A 22,975-nucleotide genomic window follows, 5' to 3' on the forward strand; every position below is an offset into this window, starting at 1 on the left:
TCTGCTTTGGCAGTCCGGGGTTCATCGGATCCTGGGCGTGGACCTACACACTGCTCATCAAGCCATGCTGTGGTGGTGTCCCACACAGAAGAACTAGAAGGACTTACAACTAGGATATACAACTATGTACTGGGGCATTAGGGAGGGAAAAAAAAAGAGGAAGACTGGCAACAGATGTTGGCTCAGGGCCAATCTTCCTCACACCCCCCCCTCCCTCCTCCCCAGAAAAGAGTTCATAACCTAATCTTAAAGCGGCCTACATTACTGAAAAGCTCTATGAATCAAAATTCTCCTTTAACTTCCACCCAATGGTTCTAAATTTTGTCCTACTGGTGTGCCAAGTCTATTCATAAAATGAAGGCTCTCTGCCTTCAACTGGTTTGGTTTCTAGACCCCTTTCCAGCCTGATCATTGTTTCCTGAGCATTCTGCAGTCCATTGTACTCAGAGTGAATGAAATAATCCAGATAAAGGTTTGACTAATCTTGAATACAGCAGTATTACTACCTCTCAATATGAACCCAGCATTTCTAACAATGTAACTTAACAAGGCCTTCACATTTTAGGCTGACTGGTTTGTTTTATTTGGGCAAGGGGAAGGATGTGGTATGTGTTATGGTTTTGTTTCAGCAGGAAGGGGGAGTTGCATTCACATCGTGTTGTAGCTCATATTAAGCTTAAAATTAACTAAAACATTTGATTTTTTTCACATGAATTATTATTAGGTTAAACCCCCTCATCTTCTAATATAATTTTTTTCTATTTAAAAGTAGAACTTTACATTTAGTGCTGTTAAACTTCATTTTTTTCCTCAGTTCATCATTCCAGCCTTTCAAAACTCTTTTGGAGAACTGCACCCTACACCCTCTGTTGTAGCACTTATCACACGGTGTTGTAAATCATTGACTTTCTAGTCTATGTCCTCTCCTAGACTTTGAGTTTTTCAAGGACAAGCACTTATCTCCATATCACCTATGCTAAGTATAGTACATGACACCTAGTAAGTTCCTGAGAGATAATGATGATGAACTAACTCCCTTTGATTCTGTCATTTCGCGTATTCTTTCCAGTTCTGTGCCATCTACAAAATCTGAGTTTTGCTTCTTAACCATTCATACAAATCAGCCTTAAAACTTGGGATATAACAGGGTCAAGATAATAGAGCCCTGTGGCACATGGTAAGAGATTTCCCTCCAGATAACACTAAAATTTAAGGTTACCTATAAGACTGTTCAACTACTTAGAATTCAGATGAATATTTTCCCCAGGATGCCCCAATCTTAAGACAATGGGTCAATAAACACTGTATAGGGTGCACAAGAAAAATAACAAAAGCCATTACATTTCAGTCTTGATTTATAGACTTGTTTTTCAGGGAAAAACAAACTTAGAAAAAGATGTACACAAATTTTCTAAAAGCCCTGGGAATGATTCCTTACAAACTACAGAGAAATATTAAAAACAAAAAACAAAAAACAAAAAAAAAACCAGACTGCAGGAATAGTTGTTCAAGTCTTGCAATGACAGCTTGCCTAAATATTCTTTTAAATCCCAAGAAAAACCTATTAATGATAACACTTCTTCCTTTTCTACACAGAATAGAATACTTTCACCTGATTATTCTACTAGTTATAGATAAGAAAAACAACTTCCCAACAAAACATACTTTATTCTACATAAAGTAAAATTGCTAACCTATTGCAAAACTTACACAGATCATTACAATTAATATTTACATGCAAAGTTTTTATAGTAGTGAAATCAAGTTTAAGTAAATGCTCATACTCTCTTCTGAGAAATCCTATTAATGAACACAAAAATACATCTCAAGATGACGACCATGAAAACACTACACACTCTTCCTGAAATATGTAGAGGAGAGGGAAGATAAGCTACTCACAAACCTCTGATGCTAAACACCCTAACAGCATCCAGTTTAACATATCCAGAATTTTAACAACAAAAAACAAGCGATGCTGGGGCTGGCCCCGTGGCCAAGTGGTTAAGTTTGCGCGCTCTGCTGCAAGTGGCCCAGTGTTTCGTTGGTTCGAATACTAAGCACAGACATGGCTCTGCTCATCAAACCACGCTGAGGCAGCATCCCACATGCCACAACTAGAAGGACCCACAACGAAGAATATACAATACGTACTGGGGGGCTTTGGGGAGAAAAAGGAAAAAAAAATCTTTAAAAAAAAACAAGCAATGCTAAACCTACTGACAAGGAAGGAGTAAATTTTTTTAAAGTACAAAAATAGGGGAAAAATGTTTAACTGTTATATCTAAAGGACAATTTATAAACTAGCCAAGAAAAGAAAAATAAATGTACTATGGTTATGCTAAGAAAGTATTTTAGCTTTTGTTGCCATTAGAAAATGAAATCAAGTATGAGCTTTATGATAATCAATCTAAAGAAAAGTAAGCAGAAACTCAGTCTTAACGCCATTCCCTAAACATATAAATAATCAAATTCCAGAGCATTTCTCCAAATGCTCAAAGCAACCAACATTCTTAAAAGTAGAAGTTCAATTCTTTATTTCCTAAGTCTAGAAGGCATAATTTCCATTTGAGGAGCAAAATCACAGATTCTGTGACAGAGGAGAAACAATGCCTATCAGTGCATCCTAAGTCTAAAATGATAAAAAGGAAGAAACAAATGCAGGCATATTGCTTAGTTTGGAAGAAATAACATGGAAAAGGCTTTTTAAAAATCTGTTCAATAAACTGGTATTCAATCCTCAAAGTTCTCCTAACAACAAAACTGCAGTATTTTTCAGGAAAATGTAATTGAGGCTCTATTTTTTTTTTTTAAGATTGGCACCTGAGCTAACATCTGCCACCAATCTTTTTTTCCTTCTTCTTTCTCCCCAAAGCCCCTCAGTACATAGGTGTATATTCTAGTTGTAGGTCCCTCTGGTTGTGCTATGTAGGATGCCACCTCAGCATGGCTTGATGAGCAGTGCCATGTCGGTGGCCAGGATCTGAACTAGTGAAACCCTGGGCCACTGAAGTGGAGCACACGAACTTAACCACTTGGCCACAGGGCCAGCCCCGAGGGTCTATTTTATTAAACCTCCAAATTGTACTCTTTTTCTGCTGAGGAAGATTCACCCTGAGCTAACATCTGTGCCAAACTTCCTCAAGTTTGTATGTGGGCTGCTGCCACAGCATGGTCGCTGACCAGTGGTGTAGAGAACCATGCCTGGAACCAAACCTGGGCTGCTGACGTGGAGTGCACTGAACTTAACCACTAGGCCAGGGGTAGGCCAAAAATTTACTTATTTTAATACAGTTAGCTGTGTGGACATCACCAATCAAAATCCCAAAATAAAATTTATAACTAATAAGCAATCTGACTGGACTTCACATTAAAGAGCTCTAATCTAAACAATAGACTATTCTAAATCAGCATTTTCCAAAATTAAGTATCTTTTCATAGTGTTAATAGACATTCAGAGAAATAGGGTTCTGCAACAAAACATGTTCAGGAAATTCAAGATACTATAATTCCCCACCATGCCCTCCTTCTCAAATCATATTAACATACTGATGCTCCAAATAAGTCCAGCAGAAAGAAATATGTTAACTGTGCATCTATTTTGCAAATTTACTTGGCCACAAAACCCTTCTTTATTATTATTATTGTTTAATCTATTATCATCTCATTTCTTAGCACTTCACAAAGGAAGAATTCTTGGAAAAATTACAAGATCTTCAAGCTTTCCAGGAGTTTCATTTTATGTCTGTTGCTTTAGCAAAATTGTTAAAAATCCCCTCCACTCTTAAACATGTCCCCGTTTGGACGATAAATTATATGGTCACCCTAGAATTAATACTCTAAAACTGAGCACACATTATAAGACATACAAACTACCTTTACCAAATGTCAAATTAACACAGCCATGTTACTGCATGCAGTTAAAACGTATGTAGATGATGCTGAATCTCGAACCCTTTTCTCAAACTTCCGAAGGAATTCTCTGCTAGAAATCTTACGTATATTTTCAAAATACTCTGGACCACTGAATTCTCACTAACTGAACACCTGAACCAAACAGATTTAGAGGGTGAAAGATATCTGTAATTGCATAATTTTTACAAGAGTCCATCATATCTAACTTTAAGGAAAGGAAAACTTTTAAAAACATTATAGCAGTCCACAGAAGATATTTAAAGTTTTATAAAAGATATTTTAAAAAAATTATTCCAGGCCTTAATTGTGAGAGTTCCTCAGAATTCTTGACTCTATTTTCACTCAGCCCAGTCTTCCTGGGTGACCTCATCCAACTCATGACTTCAAAACGCCATCTCTAAGTTAATAATTCCCAAATCTTTATTTCCAGTCTAGCCTTTGTCTCCTGAATTATAAATCCACTTCTGGCAAACACCTCTATGTCCCAGAAGTACTCAACTCAACATGTCCAAACCTAACATATCAAATTTCTCTCAAATCTTCCATCCTCCTAACCAGATGTCCATCCAGAAACTTCAATGCCACCTTTTCCTTCACTCAAGTCTATTTACCATGTCAATCCTACCCCTTAAAATGTCTAAGTCCCTCTTAACACTTTAATACAGACTACTATGATCTCTTCCTAGATGTCTGCAAGAGACTCAATTGTTCTATCTCCAACATTACCCCCTCCAACTCATTCTCTTTCTAAAATATAAGTCTAAGCATGTCACTCTCCTGCTTAAACCTTTCAATGGTTAGCAACTCCACTCAGGATAAAGGCCAAGCTTCTTAGCATGGCCTAAGATATACTTCATGATCAAGTCTCAGCCACTGCTATTAATTCCCTTAACCAGCTCTCCATCCTCCAGGACTTTTATATACATGCTGTTCTTTCAGCAAGTAACTCTTCTCCCTCTACCATCCCAACCTTTTTCTAGCTAACCCCAATTCATTCAGGTCTCATAGATGTCATCACCTTTGGGGAAACTTTCCTCAGGCCACCCACAACATTAATAAATTTACCCTCTTATGTGCTCCCCAGTTTAACCCAATACAGCCCTTATGCTATATGTAGAGAGGCCCTGTTTACTTGTCTAGTCTCTACCAAACTATAAGCTCTGTCTATACAGACTGTGTCTTGTTCATTGCCAATGAATAAAAGTAGCGATGGTCTGGCATTTGTCTTAATCATTATGAACCATATTGGTAGTGCAAACCTATTAGCAATTATACATATTACCTCCCACAAATAAAGACATTATATAATTCTGCTCAGTGCCTACTCAGCATGTTACTGGTACCCAAATAATAAATTAGTTTGGACAGCTAAGTTAAAGAATTTTCTTCCTAATCCTATAAAGAATGGGAAGGTATATAAGCTTTTCAAATTGTAGGAAATGTAGCAGCCGGGAAGAGATTGACATATAATCAAAAAGTCAATCTGACTGAAGAGTAAATAAATTGAAAAGGGAAATTAAGATATGAGACCTAATTTAGAGGTCGTTGATTAATACCAATATGAAACTATGAGAGTCTGAAATAATGAGTAGATGGGAAGGAAAGAAGGCATATCATTCAGAAAGACTTGGCAAGACCTGGATATGGAGGAAGTTTGCAGTTCAGATGGTTCAGAAATAGAGAAGCCTTTCTTGAACACCGAAACTAGGTCAGGTCTCCTTGTTACATGTGCTTATAGAATTCTGTCCTTTTCCTTTATAGAACTTAGTAGAGCTTCAGATGCTCATAATTTCAATGTGAAAAGTTCTGATAACAATCTGTCTCCAATTTCCCAGAATTTGCATTGCTCTCTTATATATATCTCCACACACAGATCTACTGGGTGTTCCATAAACATACCTTAACGTTTCCTCTCCTCATTACCTTTGTTCATGCTGCTCCCTCTGCTTGAAATAACCTCCCTGTAATCACCAACTATCAGAAGTTTTCTCTTTTAAGGCCCAGTTAGAAATAAGCTTAGCCAGAAGTGACTTCTTCCTCTTATGAATATACTGTTAACTATTTACATGGTTACATGGTAACTATAGTTGTTCTAGACATTTCTTTCCCCCACAAGAATGAGACAAACTTCTTGAGGCTAGCTGTGGGGCAAAGGGAACGGAGGTGGGAGCGGAGGGGCTGGACAGAAGGGAATTCTAAGCATGAAAAACAGCAGAAGAGAAAGCACCAGAGAACTCAACAAAAATAAATCTAAGAAAATTCCATTTGCTCTCCCAAAAGATTCTTCTACTGGGTTCAATACATCCCTACAGATGTCTTCCCTCCTAATCCTCACAGTACTTTTGGTGATAATATTTCTAGAAAATCACTGCTCAAAAGAAATATAAGGTAAACTGCAAATGCAAGCCAAACATGTAATTTTAAATTTTCTACTAGCACATTTAAAAAAGTAAAAAGAAACATAAAATTAATAATACATATTGCTTAATCCAAGATATCCAAAATAGTGTCATTCCAACGTGTAATCAATATAAAACAACTATTAATGAGATATTTTCCATTCTTTTCTTCACACTATGCCTTCGAAATCCAGTGTATATTTTACACTTATACCACATCTCAATTCAGACTAGCCAGCTTTCAAATGCTCAACAGCCACATATGACTAGTGGCTATAGTACTGGACGGTGCCGTTTTGGAACATCCCTGTCATTCACCGAAGGTTTCAGCACCTGCCTCAATTATCCAGGCTCCAACCCAAAACCCCAGGCTGTATTTCTTAACTCTTCATCATTACTCTCCACCCTCAGCCACTCACTCCCATGGCTACACCTTAGAACTCTCCATCAGAACCTGTACCACCTCCAAAATCACTAATCCAAACACTCCGTTCTCCAACTACCACTTCCTATTCTGACTTGCTTAAGTATCTCCATTCCAACAATTCAACTTCACAAAAATCTCCAATTCACTGATGCTATCCCTCTCTATCCATCAGACCCCTTCAGGTCCACTTTAGTAAGATTCCATGGTACATCACTAAATATTCCTTTGCAAAATTCCCTTCCCCCTCTATGCCTGGCACACTCAACTGGTTCCAACTTTCCATCTCAGGCAGACAGAAGAATGCATTCACGCAGGCAAACAGATGTTACTATACATCCATAATCGTCAACCTCAATGGGCACAGGCATCCTACTAAATTTTCCAGTAAGCCAGCAATCAAACTTCCCACAATAATTACTTCATATCTCTTCCTTGCTCCTTCCACATCTCCTTCCTCCAAAAACTACCTTTAAGAAGCAGACACAAAACAAATAACCCTCAACTTTCCTTAACAATGCATTCAACATTGTTATTTGATACTCAAAAACTTCCAAAATTAAAAAACAGCATGTTTTGCTAATTATAAAAACATGTGCTCTTTATAAATCTTCAGATACAGAAAGATGGAAGAGGACCAAACTATTTTTCATGTACTTACCGGAACACTAGAATGCAAGTTTCACAAGGGCAAAGACTTGATCTATTTCATTCCCATCTGACTATTCAGTATCTAACACAACATCTGACACACACAAATCAGCACTCGTTTTTACTGACAGAATGAATAAGAATCTTGCTTTAAGAAACTGCAACATGAGGGGCTGGCCCAGTGGCGCAGCGGTTAAGTGCGCACGTTCCGCTTCTCGGCAGCCCGGGGTTCACCAGTTCGGATCCCGGGTGCGGACAGGGCACTGCTTGGCAAAAAGCCATGCTGTAGTAGGTGTCCCACATATAAAGTAGAGGAAGATGGGCAAAGATGTTAGCTCAGGGCCAGGCTTCCTCAGCAAAAAAGAGGAGGTCTGGCAGTAGTTAGCTCAGGGCTAATCTTCCTCAAAAAAAAAAAAAAAGAAACTGCAATATGAAAGGCTAAACTTGAAACAGGCAACAGGAAGGGGGAGGGGAGAGTGTTTATTTGTTTTCAAGATTTAGCACAAAATATCTACAGCCCATTAAAGGACTAACTATCTTTATTTCACATAAAACTTTTTTAAATGTATTAAACAAAATAATGAACAAAAATATATAAAGTATAATGGACTTTAATGGTTTATGCTTCCACCAAAAAGCCAAACTTTTCTCATAACTGATTTATCTTCTTCATGGATTACAGCATGGAGACATGTAAACTAAGCACTTTTCAAGACTTAACCAAGTGTGGGTCACTGTGGCAATTAACTTAAGTCTCTTCTTCCTCCCTAAACATCATTAGGCATAATTGCTAGATTCTATGGGCATGTATTTTTGCCAGTTATACATATTTTCAAAATGAGGTCTCCAAAACTTGTCTCTCCACCTCTGGAATCCTCCTCTTCAAAGAATGCTACCAAATTTGAAAATTTGTAAGACTATGATATAACTAGTTTAATTAGAAGCAAGGGCTTAAAAACCTTACAAGTAAATAATATACAAAACTAATACTTCACTACCAGTTTTGATTTTAAAAGTAACCTATTAATACAAATTACCTGGGAGGAAGTGGGGAGGAGACAGAATGAGGGTACACAAAAGAAGGCCTCAACGTTTCGCCATACTCTATTAAGTTTGATGTTTGTTTTCCTAGTCTTCTACAAATGGGTTATACATTCTTCTACGAAGTTATACATATTAATTTGTATATACATTTATTTTTTTAAAGCAACCTAGCTTTCTCTCAGACAAGAGCACAATTTCTATTATTACTCAATATAAATCTTAATTCAACATTGGCACACTATTTAAGAATGGTTACCATATACTAATAGTTTGTATTATGAGCTTCACAGAAAGTTTACAATGTCCACCAGTTAAATATGAACTGACCATACACAAACATCTACCATATTCCCTCCCTCAAAGGAAACAAAATAGTTTACAGGAAGACAAAAGAAGAAAAAAGGAAAAATTAATTCACAAGCACAAAGAGCAAAAGACAATAATCGACTAATTAAAAGAAAAAAAAAAAGGTAAAGGCAGAAGTCCAGTCCTCTGACAAGAGAAAATAGAGAAAATGAAAAGGAGACAATTACTAAAGAATTAATACAAGAAAATTTCCTAGAAATAAAGGACATGTGTTTCCAGACTGGGCCACCAAATACCTTAGGACAGTAACTGAAAAATAGCCACACCAGGGCATTTCCTCATCAAGTTTGAGCACACCAGGAACAAAGATCCTAAAATCTCCAGACAGGTGCCATGTAAGGGTTCAAGAATTGAAATGTCACTCTGTACTCTGTACCATGTGCAAATCATCTTTAGTTTATGTTACAAAGGTAAGTGTTTAGAAGAGAAAATGTTTAACTTAACTGTTCAAAATATATTCCACACCTCCAACTGTCTAGAGTTTTATTCAAGAGCTAAACTAGCGGTTAGAGAAAATTCTCTGAAAAGCTAAGATCTGTCAAAGATTTAACACTAAGATTATTACTAAAGTTCAATGTTAACTTTATTTAAACTCCTTTTGCTCCTAATAGAATTTGGTTACTTTAATTTAGCTTGGCAAAATAACTAACCAGAAAATGATTCTTTTTTAAAACCATGGGGAGGAAGGAGGGTGGGCAGGGGGCAGGTAGCTGGCTGGGAGAGACACAGGAATCCCAGAACAAGACTTTATATAGATTTTTCAAAAGAATAAGTTACGGTAACTAGGTTGTTTTTTTTTAAATCAACTTAAAGCATTCATATGTGAAAGCTGAGGAGAAACAGTTAATTTTCTTAAATATAATAATTCAGGAATGTAAGGATTCAAAGTTAAGTAAAAAAGTACAGATCAATCACGCATGCCTCTATTATTGATCTAAAGAAGATAATTAAGAAGATAGTATGTGCCCATCTCTCCACCAGACTGAATTCCCTTCTGTCAGGAATTACGTTTTAATTATCTTTGTATACTCATGACTAGCACAGTACCAGGCACATAGTATATACTCAAATATTTACTGAATAGACAAGTGCATGAAAAGGCCTACCTATATAGGAAGTAAAACAAGTTTTCTTCAATACCATGTTTTTAACGAGCCAAGACTCTAAAAGGCAAAATTCTAAAGGATCAAGTAATTTTTAAATCAAATGAAAAAGTTATTTTTGTATTCATAAGGTATTATTTACTTCTTCAAATACCATAAACCCATAGCTAATTAATAAGAACTTAACTATCTGCACTACATCAGTATCACCTTTTTCCTTGATTAACTTTATTTGTAGAATTATCTTCAATGGAGGATGACAAAACCTTTGAATTCCAATAGCATTCACAACATTCTCATCACACCACCCCTCTCTACACACACAAACACACGTCACCTTCAGACCCCATTACTTCAAATGGATTATGCGGTTAGGATGACAGATGTTTGAACAACAAAAAATGGGCCACTTTTACTAAAGCTACAAATAAAACCAAAATCTGTTTGCAAAACACAATGCTCAGTATCACCCTCCACATTCAACAGAATCACCTGTTAGGATCAGCAGACTCCAAAAAACGAACAACTCAGCACAGTATGAAATGTTTACCTACAAGAAAATGTGTTGTAAATAATTATCGACCAACCTCTAAGTAGCAAAGTTTAACCTACTCAACAAAACAAACTATTCAGTAGTTACAGCACATTATGTTTATATGCAAATACTGCTAATTACAAACAAGCCTTATCTAATATCCCTTCCATTGAACATAGCTGGGTTGCCACTTGGAAAAACTTTTTAAAACAGTTGCCACATATATCAAGAACTTTTTAAAAACGGTCTAGAATTAAGGGTTATTAATTTTAACTGTTCATCCTTCCCATTAGTCTGAACTATTCCTGGGATTACTATCCAAATTCAGGAGTGAAAACCAATGGCAATCCTAAAATACATGTTCTTTTCCCTATATAATACCATACACAATTAATACACAGTCCTACTTTGACAACCTGGGGAAAGATACTTAAAAAACACAGAGGCTGAAGTTTTTCAAATACAACTCTAAAGAAAGAAGAGAAACTGAAAAGCATTTAGATCTTATAATCTCTAGGTCCCACTTTAATCTCACAAGAGTGAAAGGAAGAAAACAAAATAGGTTGAATGCAAATCAATCACTTCAGGTATTTGGTAAAAGCTAATAAGATCTACTGAAGAGGAAATTATGGGCTAAAATTAGGTTAGGGGACATCTGTACGGATTTTTCATTTATCCAAGCTATTCCATCCCCTACTAGAGAAAAAAAAGGCAATCAAGGGTTGAGACATAAGCTTCAGAAAACAAAAAATTATACAATTCCCACACTACTACTGATTTAAAGTACTGTACTTGGACACATTCATTCAATGTGCTTAGCATTTTCACTAAGGAGATGCAGGATACTATAAATCAACTTCTGCTTAGCAAATCTGCCTTGTAAGAGGATAAGTATTAACTATAAGCAAACTATTTTTTCTTTTAAATTATAAAAAATGCCATGAGTGAGAGGGTGAAGGGGATATTCACATTTTAAACTACAGACTCCTGTATTGTGAATCTTATACAAAACGAGTGTTCAGGTTCTCAAAAGTTTTTGTTCTCTGTACTCCTCTATAGTCTTGAAAAGGGAGGACCCAAAAAAACTTTGTTGATTAAATCTATCCATATTTATTGTATTAGAAATTAAAACTGACGCACATCTATGGACAGCTTATCTTACACAAAGGAGCTGAGGGCATACAATGGAGAAAAGAAAGTCTTCTCAACAAATGGTGCTGGGAAAACTGGAAAGCCATATGTAAAAGAATGAAAAGTGACCATTCTTTTTCACCATTCACCAAAATAAACTCAAAATGGATCAAAGACCTAAAGGTGAGACCTGAAACCATAAGCCTTCTAGAAGAAAATGTAGGCAGTACACTCTTTGACATCAGCAGTAAAAGGACCTTTTCGGACACCATGCCTTCTCAGAGAAGGGAAACAAAAGAAAGAATAAACAAATGGGACTTCATCAGACTAAAGAGCTTCTTCAAGGCAAATGAAAACAGGATTGAAACAAAAAAACAACCCACTAACTGGGAAAAAATACTTGCAAGTCATATATCTGACAAAGGCTTAATATCCATAATATATAAAGAACTCTCACAACTCAACAACAAAAAATCAAACAACCCGATCAAAAAATGGGCTGGAGACATGAACAGACATTTCTCCAAAGAAGATATACGGATGGCCAACAGGCACATGAAAAGATGCTCATCATCGCTGATCATCAGGGAAATGCAAATCAAAACTACACTAAGCTATCACCTTACACCCATTAGAATGACAAAAATATCTAAATCTAATAGTAACAAATGTTGGAGAGGTTGTGGAGAGAATGGAACCCTCACACACTGCTGGTGGGAATGCAAACTAGTGCAGCCACTATGGAAAACAGTATGGAGATTCCTCAAAAAATTAAAAATAGAACTACCATACGATCCAGCCATTCCACTACTGGGTATCTATCCTAAGAGCTTGAAGTCAGCAATTCCAAAAGTCCTATGCACCCCAATGTTCATTGCAGCATTATATACAATAGCCAAGACACGAAAGCAACCTAAGTGCCCATCAATAGATGAATGGATAAAGAAGTTGTGGTATATATATACAATGGAATACTACTCAGCTGCAAAACAGAACAAAATCATCCCATTTGCAACAACATGGATGGACTTTGAGGGAATTATGTTAAGTGAAATAAGCCAGTTAGAGAAGGATAATCTCTGTATGACTCCACTCATATGAGGAATTTAAAAATGTGGACAAAGAGAACAGATTAGTGGCTACCGGGGGAAAGGTGGGGTGGGGGCTGGGCCCAAAGGGTGAAATGGTGCACCTACAACACGAATGACAAACATTAATGTACAACTGAAATCACACAAGATTGCAACCTATCATTAACTCAATAAAAAAAAATTAAAACTGAGAAATTCTTGAAAGGTACACTATCATTTAAAAATAATAAACCATTACTTGTTAACATAAAATCATGTATTAAATTTTAAAAACTATATTCCAAAACAAAAAAATATTAGTGAGAAGACTGTTATTGTTTTACATTTTTGCAAATGTCTTTAACATCTGGCTTATATAGACAGCCTGATTCTCATATTTGCTTTTGTACTCTCTGCTGCATTAGGTTGTTTTGATTGAAGTGTATGAAGAAAATTCAGCCTCACACAGATATGTAGTTGGACAAAGATGGAGTAGTTCAACAGCCTTTTCAGATAACTGTAGATATGCTTTGATCCTTCACCAAAACTCAACATGTGGCAATTTCTTAAAGGCTGTTGCAATACGGAATCTGGTTAATACTACCACTAATCTTATTAAAAAAAGCCAAATACTGGGAAGCTGTCAAGCTCACAGTGGCAAATGCACATGTTCCAAAATTCTATTTTTACTTGAAAGATTGAATTTTATCATTAGCAACAAATATTGTCAGTGGTTTTCCTTGCAGTGACAGCCTCACCTGGTTTAGTTTTGAGAAAATGTCTGCCGACCACCCAAGTCTTTATAACCATACTTCGTCAGCCACTCTTTCAAATAAAAACAGTATTCTATTAAAAAAGCAGCTAGTCCAGCACGCAACTCAAACTGCACAAGTTCTTTCCCTTGAGTTAACCATCCGATTTGGTATTCCGTAAAAGTGCTTTAGAGGTACTTTCCATTTCATCATAAAAAATATATTTTAAAATGTACTCAGACATCGAGACATAATAAAATAAATAATGTTTATTGCTTCATCAAGGACATTACATGTAACTGACATTTATTTTTTAATTCAAAGGGCATAATGATGGTCTAAGCTAGTACAGTTTAGTACCACTGCCTTAATTCATAATAGGACACCAGCAATTTTACCCACCACTGATTTTGCAAATGTCAATACAGCAAATAATGCCTTACTATTATTAGGAAAACAGTTTTGACCTGGAGGATGCCCCCCCAACCCCACCCCAGAAAGAGTCTGGAGAACCACCAGAGGTCTGGAAAACAGACTTTGAGAACCACTGTAATAGCTGATACATTACCTGTATGATTAAGAAAAAGATAATATTTTAGTAAGTATTCCATTATAACAAGAGTATTTAAATAAATACACACACACACGATGATATACTCAAACCACTGACAGCCTGGTACCTCACACAGAGTCGAAACTCAAAACATATAATGAAGGACAGAATGTGACAGACACTTCTTGAATAAATGACAAATAATTACCAAGTACCTATCAAAGGATAGGCTCTGAGCCAGGTGCCTCTATATTCCCTTTCTTGGGTAACTTACAGAAGCCCCTAGACCAGAATGATGATTTTAACATATGAGAAAAATATTTATCCTTAAGTCTTTCAGATCTTTTTTTAAGATTAGACCTACACAACTGCAAGAAAAAAGTCTCAAAATTCACCATAAAGCACAAGATAGCATGTTAAATTCTATTTTAAGCACCATGCCATGAAGCTAAAAACAGTCTTGCTCACATTCAGAAACCCAAATACAAAATGAATTGCTTTGGCTGTGCACCGCTAGAACCCTACAAAGAGCCGACATTCCATTTTTCCTCAAACCAAACAACCCTTACCTGTTACCGTTTTCATTCCTATTTTCAAGTGAAACTCCAATATTAATACTATAGTGGTTACACTAAATGTGACGATTTTTTTTTTAAAAAAAACAACAGTATAAAATCATCAGAACAAGTTGTTAAGAACTTTTAGATATATACATTGATAAATTCAAGAGGTAAACCTCTACAAACATACATATGAGATATGTGCACTGTTAGAATGAGACCATCTCATTTTGGGACACGTCATGGAAACATCTTCAATATATAGTAAGTGAAAAAAGCAAGTCAAAGAATACTATGTATAGTATGATCCCATTTATGTTTTTTAGAAAATATATTTATGTACATGTACATTCATTTAATAAATATTTATTGAGTTCCTTCTATGTACCCAGTGTGTTCTGAATCTAAACATATACATACAATAAATCACAAATATTATACAGACATACATAATACCCACAAAAATAAAAATGAATAGGTCAGACACACAAGGCTACATATTATATGATTCCATTTATATGAAATGTCCAAAGTAGGCAAATCTACAGAGACAGCAAATAGATTAACGGTTGCTTGAGGGTGAGGCGAGCTATGGGCAAAGGGGGTGAAAGCTGAAGGGTGCAGGATTTCTTTTTGGGGTAAGAAAAATTCTAAAATTAGTTGTGGTAATGGTTGTACAACTTTGTGAATAATTAAAAACCATTTCATTATGCACTTTAAATGAATGGAATGTGAATTATATCTCAATAAAGCTGTTATGCTCTCCCCACCAAACAAAGAACAGATACCAAAGTGGCTGCCTAGTGGAAGAGGGTGAAGATGATAAAGGCCTTTAAAATTTTACTCTTACCGCTATATCATTACAATGAGAAATGTATTCATTTATTACCTATATAACTTAAAAAAATGCAAAAGGTAAACCTAAAACAGTCCTTCATGAATTATTCTGGATTTAATGTTATTCAAGTTTATCTAAGAAGCAGCCATGAAAAAAAGTGTGAAGATATGAACTTATCTCAGAACATTTACAATTTAGACTGTTATATAGACATGTGCATCTGCCTCTCACTAAGACAAACAAATCCTGAACATAATTTGTTCATTTGACAAGTATATCTTACGCACCTACTGTGTCCACAGGGTAGGGATGGGGGAGAATGGAGTGGTGTACAAAGCAGAACACTAGTAAATACAAAGAAGCAAACTAAAAGCACTGGCTTTAGTTAAGGGCTTTTGCTAGACATATAGTGGAGGAGACAGAACATACACAAAGTAGACTGGGGTCAGACTATAGAAAATCTTGAATACCAAACTGAGTGCTAAGACTTTATCCTGTTTTTGATGGAAAGCCATTGGAGTAACAGGATGAAAAGAATGTTTTAGGAAAATGAACCTGGCAACCAAAGGGGGGAAATTGAAAGCAGAGAAGAATAGCAGGAAAAGTAAGGAAGAGATGAAGCTTTTAAAAAAATAGGAACATTTGCAACAGTCCTGTGAGAGTTATTGATATTTCAAAGTTACTAGTTAATGTTCAAAAGGTTTATGTTTGCTTGATCTAAGGTGAAGCAGAAAAGAAAAAAAGGTGGTTTTGGTCATTTTGATGAATTTTAGAAGTTCATGCAAAGAAAGAAGGTTTACCAGAAAATTCTGAGGAGAAGAGGGGTTTGGGGAGTCATCTTTTCATGCGACACCACTGAAACGAAGAGGAGAGGGAATCAAAAGCAGTAAGAGTTCCATGATTTTTAACATGGAAGAGAAAGTGTAGTTTTGTAGTGAGAGTAGGAAAATTGCACGGCAATTAGTGATACTTCTGAAATTGATAGTAAAGGACAGCTAAATACTTTAAAATTTCTCTATCCCCTATTTCAAAAAAAATCCTAATGATAAAATTTGTTATATAAATGCATGTTTAGGTGAGGACCAAACTGAACATATCAAATTTAGAGCATGATCAATTTCACGGCCTTAATTCTATCAACTATTCCTTCCACAATGCAACTATTCCTTCTACTTTTCAGATGCCGCACAAATAATATCCTTAATTCACATATGCATTTATTAATTTTTAACCCATAAAGCTTCCTTCTTAAAATAGAAAAATGTTTTCATTGCCTATGTAACCTCCTTTCTATATCAGCCTCCTAGAAAAGTTACCTACCAATCTAATAAATACTGTGGCAACACTTCGCATTGAGATTAAAAATATGAGTAAGGCAAATTCTCATATCCACTTTCTTTATATTAACGTTCATCACCGCTTTTTTTAAAAATATTTTATTTTTTATTTTTCCTTCTTCTCCCCAAAGCCCCCCAGTACATAGTTGCGTATTTTAGTTGTGGGTCCTTCTAGTTGTGGCACGAGGGATACAGCCTCAGCACGGCATAATGAGCAGTGCCATGTCTGCGCCCAGGATCCAAACCAGTGTAACCCTGGACCGCCAAAGGGGAGCACTCGAACTTAACCACTCGGCCACAGGGCCGGCCCCTGAACGCCAATTAAAAACAGATGAACTCAGGGGCTGGCCCCGTGGCCGAGTGGTTGGGTTCGCGAGCTCCGCTGCAGACGGCCCAGTGTTTCGTTGGTTCGAGTCCTGGGCGCGGACATGACACTGCTTGTCGAGCCACGCTGGGGCAGCGTCCCACATGCCACAACTGGAGGGACCCACAGCGAAGAATGTACAGCTATGTACCGGGGGGCTTTGGGCTTTGGGGAGAAAAAGGAAAAAAATAAAATCTTTAAAAAAAAAAAAAAACAGATGAACTCAAACTTGCAATATTTGATTACTGTGTTATAATTTCCAAAATCAGACATACTCGATATAAATTATACATGCTAATCCATAATCTGTTTCATACTTTATCAAATGTTCTGATTCAGAAGCAATGTTTACTTACCTATCTCTGCCATAATTTAATAATCTTATCTCACAGGTTTATAGAAAATGAAACCATAAAGGTATAGACAATGAACAAATAAAGAATTTACTTATTTCGCTCACAACACTTCATCTAATCAAAATATCATTTGCAGTGCTCCCTAAAGCACAAAAAAAGTTCTGTCACACCAATATAGTTAGAATAAAATATTTGCAAACTTTTGTATCAGGCTGCTTGGCAAGAAACTGTTTAAAATAGCAAAAAAGTGGAAATAATCTAATTCTTCAACGACAAGAGACTAGCTGAATAAAACACAATATTACCCTCAAATGATCATCACTTATATTTACTAACCTGGAAAGTCAGCCATGAAAATAGCAGATTACATATAAAGAGTAGTATGATCTCTTTTTGTGATGCTCACAGAGAGAAAGTCTAAAAGGATAGATAACCAGATGTTAACCATGAGATTTCTAAGCGCTGGGATTACAGGTGTTGTTTATTTTTCTGTTTACTTTTCAGTATTCTCTGAAACTTTCCCAAGTAAAACGGCATCTGCCTGAATTAATTTCTATGATTCCAACTAACAAACTCCAAAATCTTCCTTGCAAAAATCCCAAAAATACCCTGGCATAGAGCAAGAGGGAAAGTATTAGCAACAACATAACTAGAATTCTTTGTGAGCAAGGCACCCTAGAGGGCTCCAGGACTGACAGGATACCTTCAAAGCAGCCTACAGTGCAGGGTTTGAAATCACAAGACCTAGGTTTAAGTTCCTGCCACTTTTATTTGCATGACCTTGGACAAGTCACTTACCCTTTTTGGGCTCACTTTATGGATAAAAGGAAGATATTACCTGCCTTTTCTACCTCAAAGAACTGCTGGAAAGATCAAATAAGATAATGTGATACATTATGAACTGTAAAGTACCATATAAGTATGATATTATTCAAATATTAAAAAAAAAAATAGTGCTTAATGCCAGAGCAGAATACTTCAGAAAACACTTCAATCAATTCTATGAAGTAATGAACCAGTTTTGTTTGTTTTAAAACGCTACATTCATCATAAACACTGAGTTTTTCAGAAACTTAGATATTACTTCCCAGTTCCCCTACAACCATGAGCCATTTTATTTTCTGATCCCTAGTTACCAGCAAGAAAGGGTACAAATTACACTGAACTCAAAAGTCTCAGCAAGAACCCGGGAGCAGCATATTGACGGAGTTCACCAGGAGAAACCCGAGATTAATCAGCTGTGGACTCACCACTAAGCACTACTGCAATCAACTGGGATTACAGGAGACTCTTTGAAGAGAAAGACAATACAAGCACCCAAGAGAAAACGGCGGAGGAAAAGGCGGCATTTCAAAACAATTATATGAAATGCTTAAAAACGAAGTACTCTATAAATTGTTTTAAACACTGTTGATAAAAACGGTGACTTAAAACACAAGCCATCTAAATGTGGCACTTGAAAAAACCAAGTTATGGAGATTCGAATCAAATTCATGAATAAATTGTCAGATTTACTTGCTTCTATCTGAAATAAAAGCAGACAACTACACCACAAAGATCAAAATTAAGTGGCTATTTCTTGAAAAAAAGAGGCAGAATAGGACAATTTACTGACATGCTTATAGATACTTTTAAAACTATACTTTTAAATGGTTTCTCTTCCCATGGAAATTCATTATTTACTTCACTAAAATGAAGAACTACTTCCTTCCCACTCTTCCTCCTATGAGTTAAAGTGGCAATATAACTTGCTTTGAGTTTTAATGCAAAAAACATTTGCTTTAAAAAGTACTTTAAGAGGAGCTACATGAAGCTGTCAGATTATTAACTTCCAAGATCATCTGGCCATCACGCCCTCCTGCTTTTAAATTCCTAAAGATAACAAAAAGCTGGCCCTCTATATTCTTCCAAATGTCATTTATGGGTATTCCCTTAATGAAAAATTAAACCTTTCCTAAACAGATGTGTGCAGAGAACTCTTTTTGATATGTATGACTCACAATCTAATTTTTATTGGCAGTATCTTTAAGTGTTGCAGCTTGCACTATTCCTACAGGGGATACAGATCTATCCATTTTTCCCATCTGATCTTTGCAGATTTGTCATAGATTTAAAAGGACTTACTAAAATGGGCCATGAGGAAAATAATTATGAATACAATCCACAGCAAAATGAAATGTGGGTTGTGAATGAAGGTAACAAAAAGTCACTATTTACTCAAAACCTCACAGTTGGAAACTCATTGCAAGTACTGTATTTTCACCTAAAATCTTGAAAAATCTGGGTTTATCTTAATTCTTATTCTGACTTTTTCTACATTATTAGGAATAAATGCTACTTACCTCCAAAAACCACAAACAAAAAGCCATCAGAAAACATAATTTCCAAAAGGAGTATCTTCCAAAGCTTACTGCACAGAAAATTATATATATACATTCTCAAATAACTTAGGTTGGCCTTCCTAAGATCATCTCCCCCCTCCAAAAAACAGAACAGCAAATCTAATCACAATCAAGTATTAACAAAACTTCAACACAGCTAACACCAGCTAAGCAATTTATCACAGCTCCTCATAGTATTGGGCGCACACAATGACAAACCAGCATGTCAAAACAGTTAGTAGAATTTGAAAAAAATGTACAACAGGAAGGTAAAAGTAGAAAACAACTCCTCTGGAAAAACTCAAGTAGATTTTGGAAGAGAGCAAAAAAGGAGACCAATTTTAGAAAAATAATGTTTCTCCCAAGTGCTTAGCGTTTATCTGATACAGGCTCATTTTTGTAAAGAGAAACTTTACCTAACAAGACTCACACCAGGGACCTGATCTACCCCTGAAGGCACTTTCTTAAAATGAGAAAGAACAAAGGAGGAAATCTCCCAGCATGTGCTTTCCATACCAGTTTCTTTGGACAGCATCAAGAGTGACAACATAGCCAGCACAAGCTTTTCAGCTGTACTCTGTGGTCCATGTATAACAGAACTGATTAGCTATCATTCAAAAGGATACCAAACAACATAAATATTAGAAGGCAAAGCTTACAGCAACATAGTGACTACATTTTAAGAATAAAACTATAGAAAACATTTATCTTAAAGTTGTGTACTTTTTTACTTCAAGAGTTAATTATCTCCGAATACTAAAACTCTTGAGGCTTTTTCATTTCAGTCAATAGTTTGAAACTGGAAAAAAAAGAAGCAACCATCCTAAATGTGCTCTTCCTTTAATTAATTTGTAATTAGCCATAAATTTTAAAAGAACGACACTCAAAGCCAGTGCCTTAATATGCGAATTTTGGAATGTTAACACTGCAAGATTACTGGGGAAAACCATCTTTCAGCGATGCTTTCCACAGAAAAACTCTCCAGAAACAAACCTGACATTTGGTTATTCTAGAAGTTGTCGCTTCCTTATAACGGAGAAAAAAATTTAAACAATTTTTATTAATTATAAAAAGAGGACCCTCCTCCAAAGATTTACACCTGCATATCCCAATCTCCACTGTGACAGAGATGTCAGTTCTCTGGGTCAAGACATAACCAGCTGCTTGGATCACACACAGGAAGCCACGGAGAAGGGAATATCGCGTTCACAGCCTCGAAATAATACGCGTTAGTTAAAAACTGCTTGCTACTAAACCAAAATTATTCAAGCGGAGCCCCATTTGTCACAATCCAATCATAAGGGTTCCACCCCCCTCCCCTGCTTGTGTAGTGGTATATCTGCTTCGGTAAAGAAGCCATCATCAGGTAAAGAAGATTGGGGTGGGAGGAAAAGCGGGGAAAAGGGGGCACCCTTTCATCCAATTTCGCGAGGCGTGAGTAATTGGTACAGTTGAGAGGAACGGAGGAACGTTCTATTTATTGGGGGTTGAAGTAGGATGAGGGGAGAATTTCGTTCAAATCAACATGGCCAGCAAGATGTCCCTACAAACAAAAGGCAACGGGGGGATATAAACACGAACCATTCACCTCCATCAGCTATAGCATCGCCATCATGGTGTGTGCAGAGACCCCCAAAGGCTCCTCTCACCCTCCACGACAGCCAAAGGAAGAGAAGGAGAAGAGGGGAGAGGTAGCTGCTGCCCACCACCCACCACGGCTTCCAAATACACACCCTTCCAGGGGGTTTCTCCCCCCGGTTACCCAGAATCAGAAAGAGTAACGTCCCGCCCAGGCAGACTCCCCCGCCACCCCTCCGCCGAACCCGAACGCCGGCCCGAGGCTCACTAAACTTTCCCAGAGCTTCTCCCCACATCCCCACGCCACCGCCCCGGGATCGCGCTGCGCACAAGCGGGGCACCCCAGGCGCCTCCTGACAGCGGGCAGCCGGGGAGAGCCGAGTCCGGGGCGGGGGCGGCAGCGAGCCGCGGAGGGGCGGGGCGGCCGGAGCCAAGTTCCCGGGGGTCTGAGCAGAGCGCCTGACAGGAGCCCGGGACCGCAGAGGAGGAAGAGGAAGCGGCGGCGGGGAGCTTTCCCAATCCCCCCGACACGAACACCCTGCCCCAGCCCCCGCTCCCCATGGGGGCGGGGAGGCTGCCTGGAAGGTGAGGAAGCCGGGCCCCCGGGACGGCCGCGGCCCCCACCTCCCGACTCGCGATCTCTTCCCCCGCCACCCCCGCCAGAGGCGCCCACAACAATAACACGCCGGGGACGACCCGTCAGCGCCCCCGAGGCACCCGGGGCCCGCGGCCCGCCGCTGCCGGGCCCCCTCAGCTGGGGCCGGGCGCGCCGCTCCTCCCCACAACTCCAGGCCCGGATGGAGTCAGGCCCGAGCGGCCCCCCAGGGTCGGACCCATCCCCCCCGGCGCCAGCGGCGCCGTCTCCGCGGCCGAATATTAGAAGTGAATTCGAGCTGCGCTTTACCTTTAGTTCCGCACTGTCCGCCATCTTGCGTCTGTCAGCGCAAGCGCAGTGAACCTCGCCGGGGGCCGCCGCTAGACCCGCCCCTCTAGCCAGCCTGGCCCCGCCCCGGCCCGTCCCCTCTCGCCCCTCCGCCTCCTCGGCCCGCCCCCGGCCTCCGCCCCGTTCCGGGCGCTCGGAGCCCCGCCCCGGGCACGTACAGCTGCGAGACAGGCACGTACTATTTAAATAATGGCGCCAAGCGGGGAGATTTGACAGTTACTCCCCCCTAGGCCTCCCCGCCCCCCATCGTCGCCCGGCCAGCGCCTCCAGGGACCGGCCGGAGCGAGAGGGCTGCTGGCCTGAGCCCCGCCCCTCCGCGGCCTGCGGAACCCTTCTGCAAAGCTTGGATGCCTGCAGTCACAGGAACGATAATACCCCTTCCCCCAAGCAGCAAGTCCTTTTCGGCACCTGCTACCTGCGAGGCTACACGTGGGCTAAAAATAACACTCCATTACATTTAAGGATCACCTGACGAAGTGTTTCCAGGTCTCTTAGCTCAGATCCTCCTCATGACATCGCGGTGAGGTAGGCAGGGAAGAGACTCCTGTTCCCGTGGCGTATTTTCAGAAATAAAGCTCAGAGAGCAAAAGTGACTTGCCCAAACATGTACTTAACAGGGGTGGCCTACGACAAAATTCTGAAGGCTTTCATTCATTTACTTCTTTGTTTCAAGTAATT

General features: G+C 38.4%; 1 protein-coding gene across 2 annotated transcripts in view; it reads right to left on the reverse strand.

Annotated features, from left to right (window-relative positions):
• The window catches only part of PIAS1 (protein inhibitor of activated STAT 1), a 113,640-nt gene extending 91,281 nt beyond the window's left edge, over window positions 1-22,359 (reverse strand). Inside the window, exon 1 of one of the 2 annotated variants that reach the window (XM_044764644.2) lies at window positions 22,259-22,359. In XM_044764644.2, the coding sequence (XP_044620579.1) occupies window positions 22,259-22,282 (24 nt within the window). In that variant the 5' untranslated portion in view covers window positions 22,283-22,359. Of the gene's footprint in view, window positions 1-10,391; window positions 10,452-22,258 lie in introns of those variants that run through there. The other variant, XM_070499245.1, reaches the window with a different exon arrangement.
• Between the last annotated feature and the right edge of the window lie 616 nt (window positions 22,360-22,975).

Source organism: Equus asinus, chromosome 2, assembly GCF_041296235.1.
Source record: "Equus asinus isolate D_3611 breed Donkey chromosome 2, EquAss-T2T_v2, whole genome shotgun sequence".
In the NCBI taxonomy this organism is placed as follows: domain Eukaryota; kingdom Metazoa; phylum Chordata; class Mammalia; order Perissodactyla; family Equidae; genus Equus; species Equus asinus.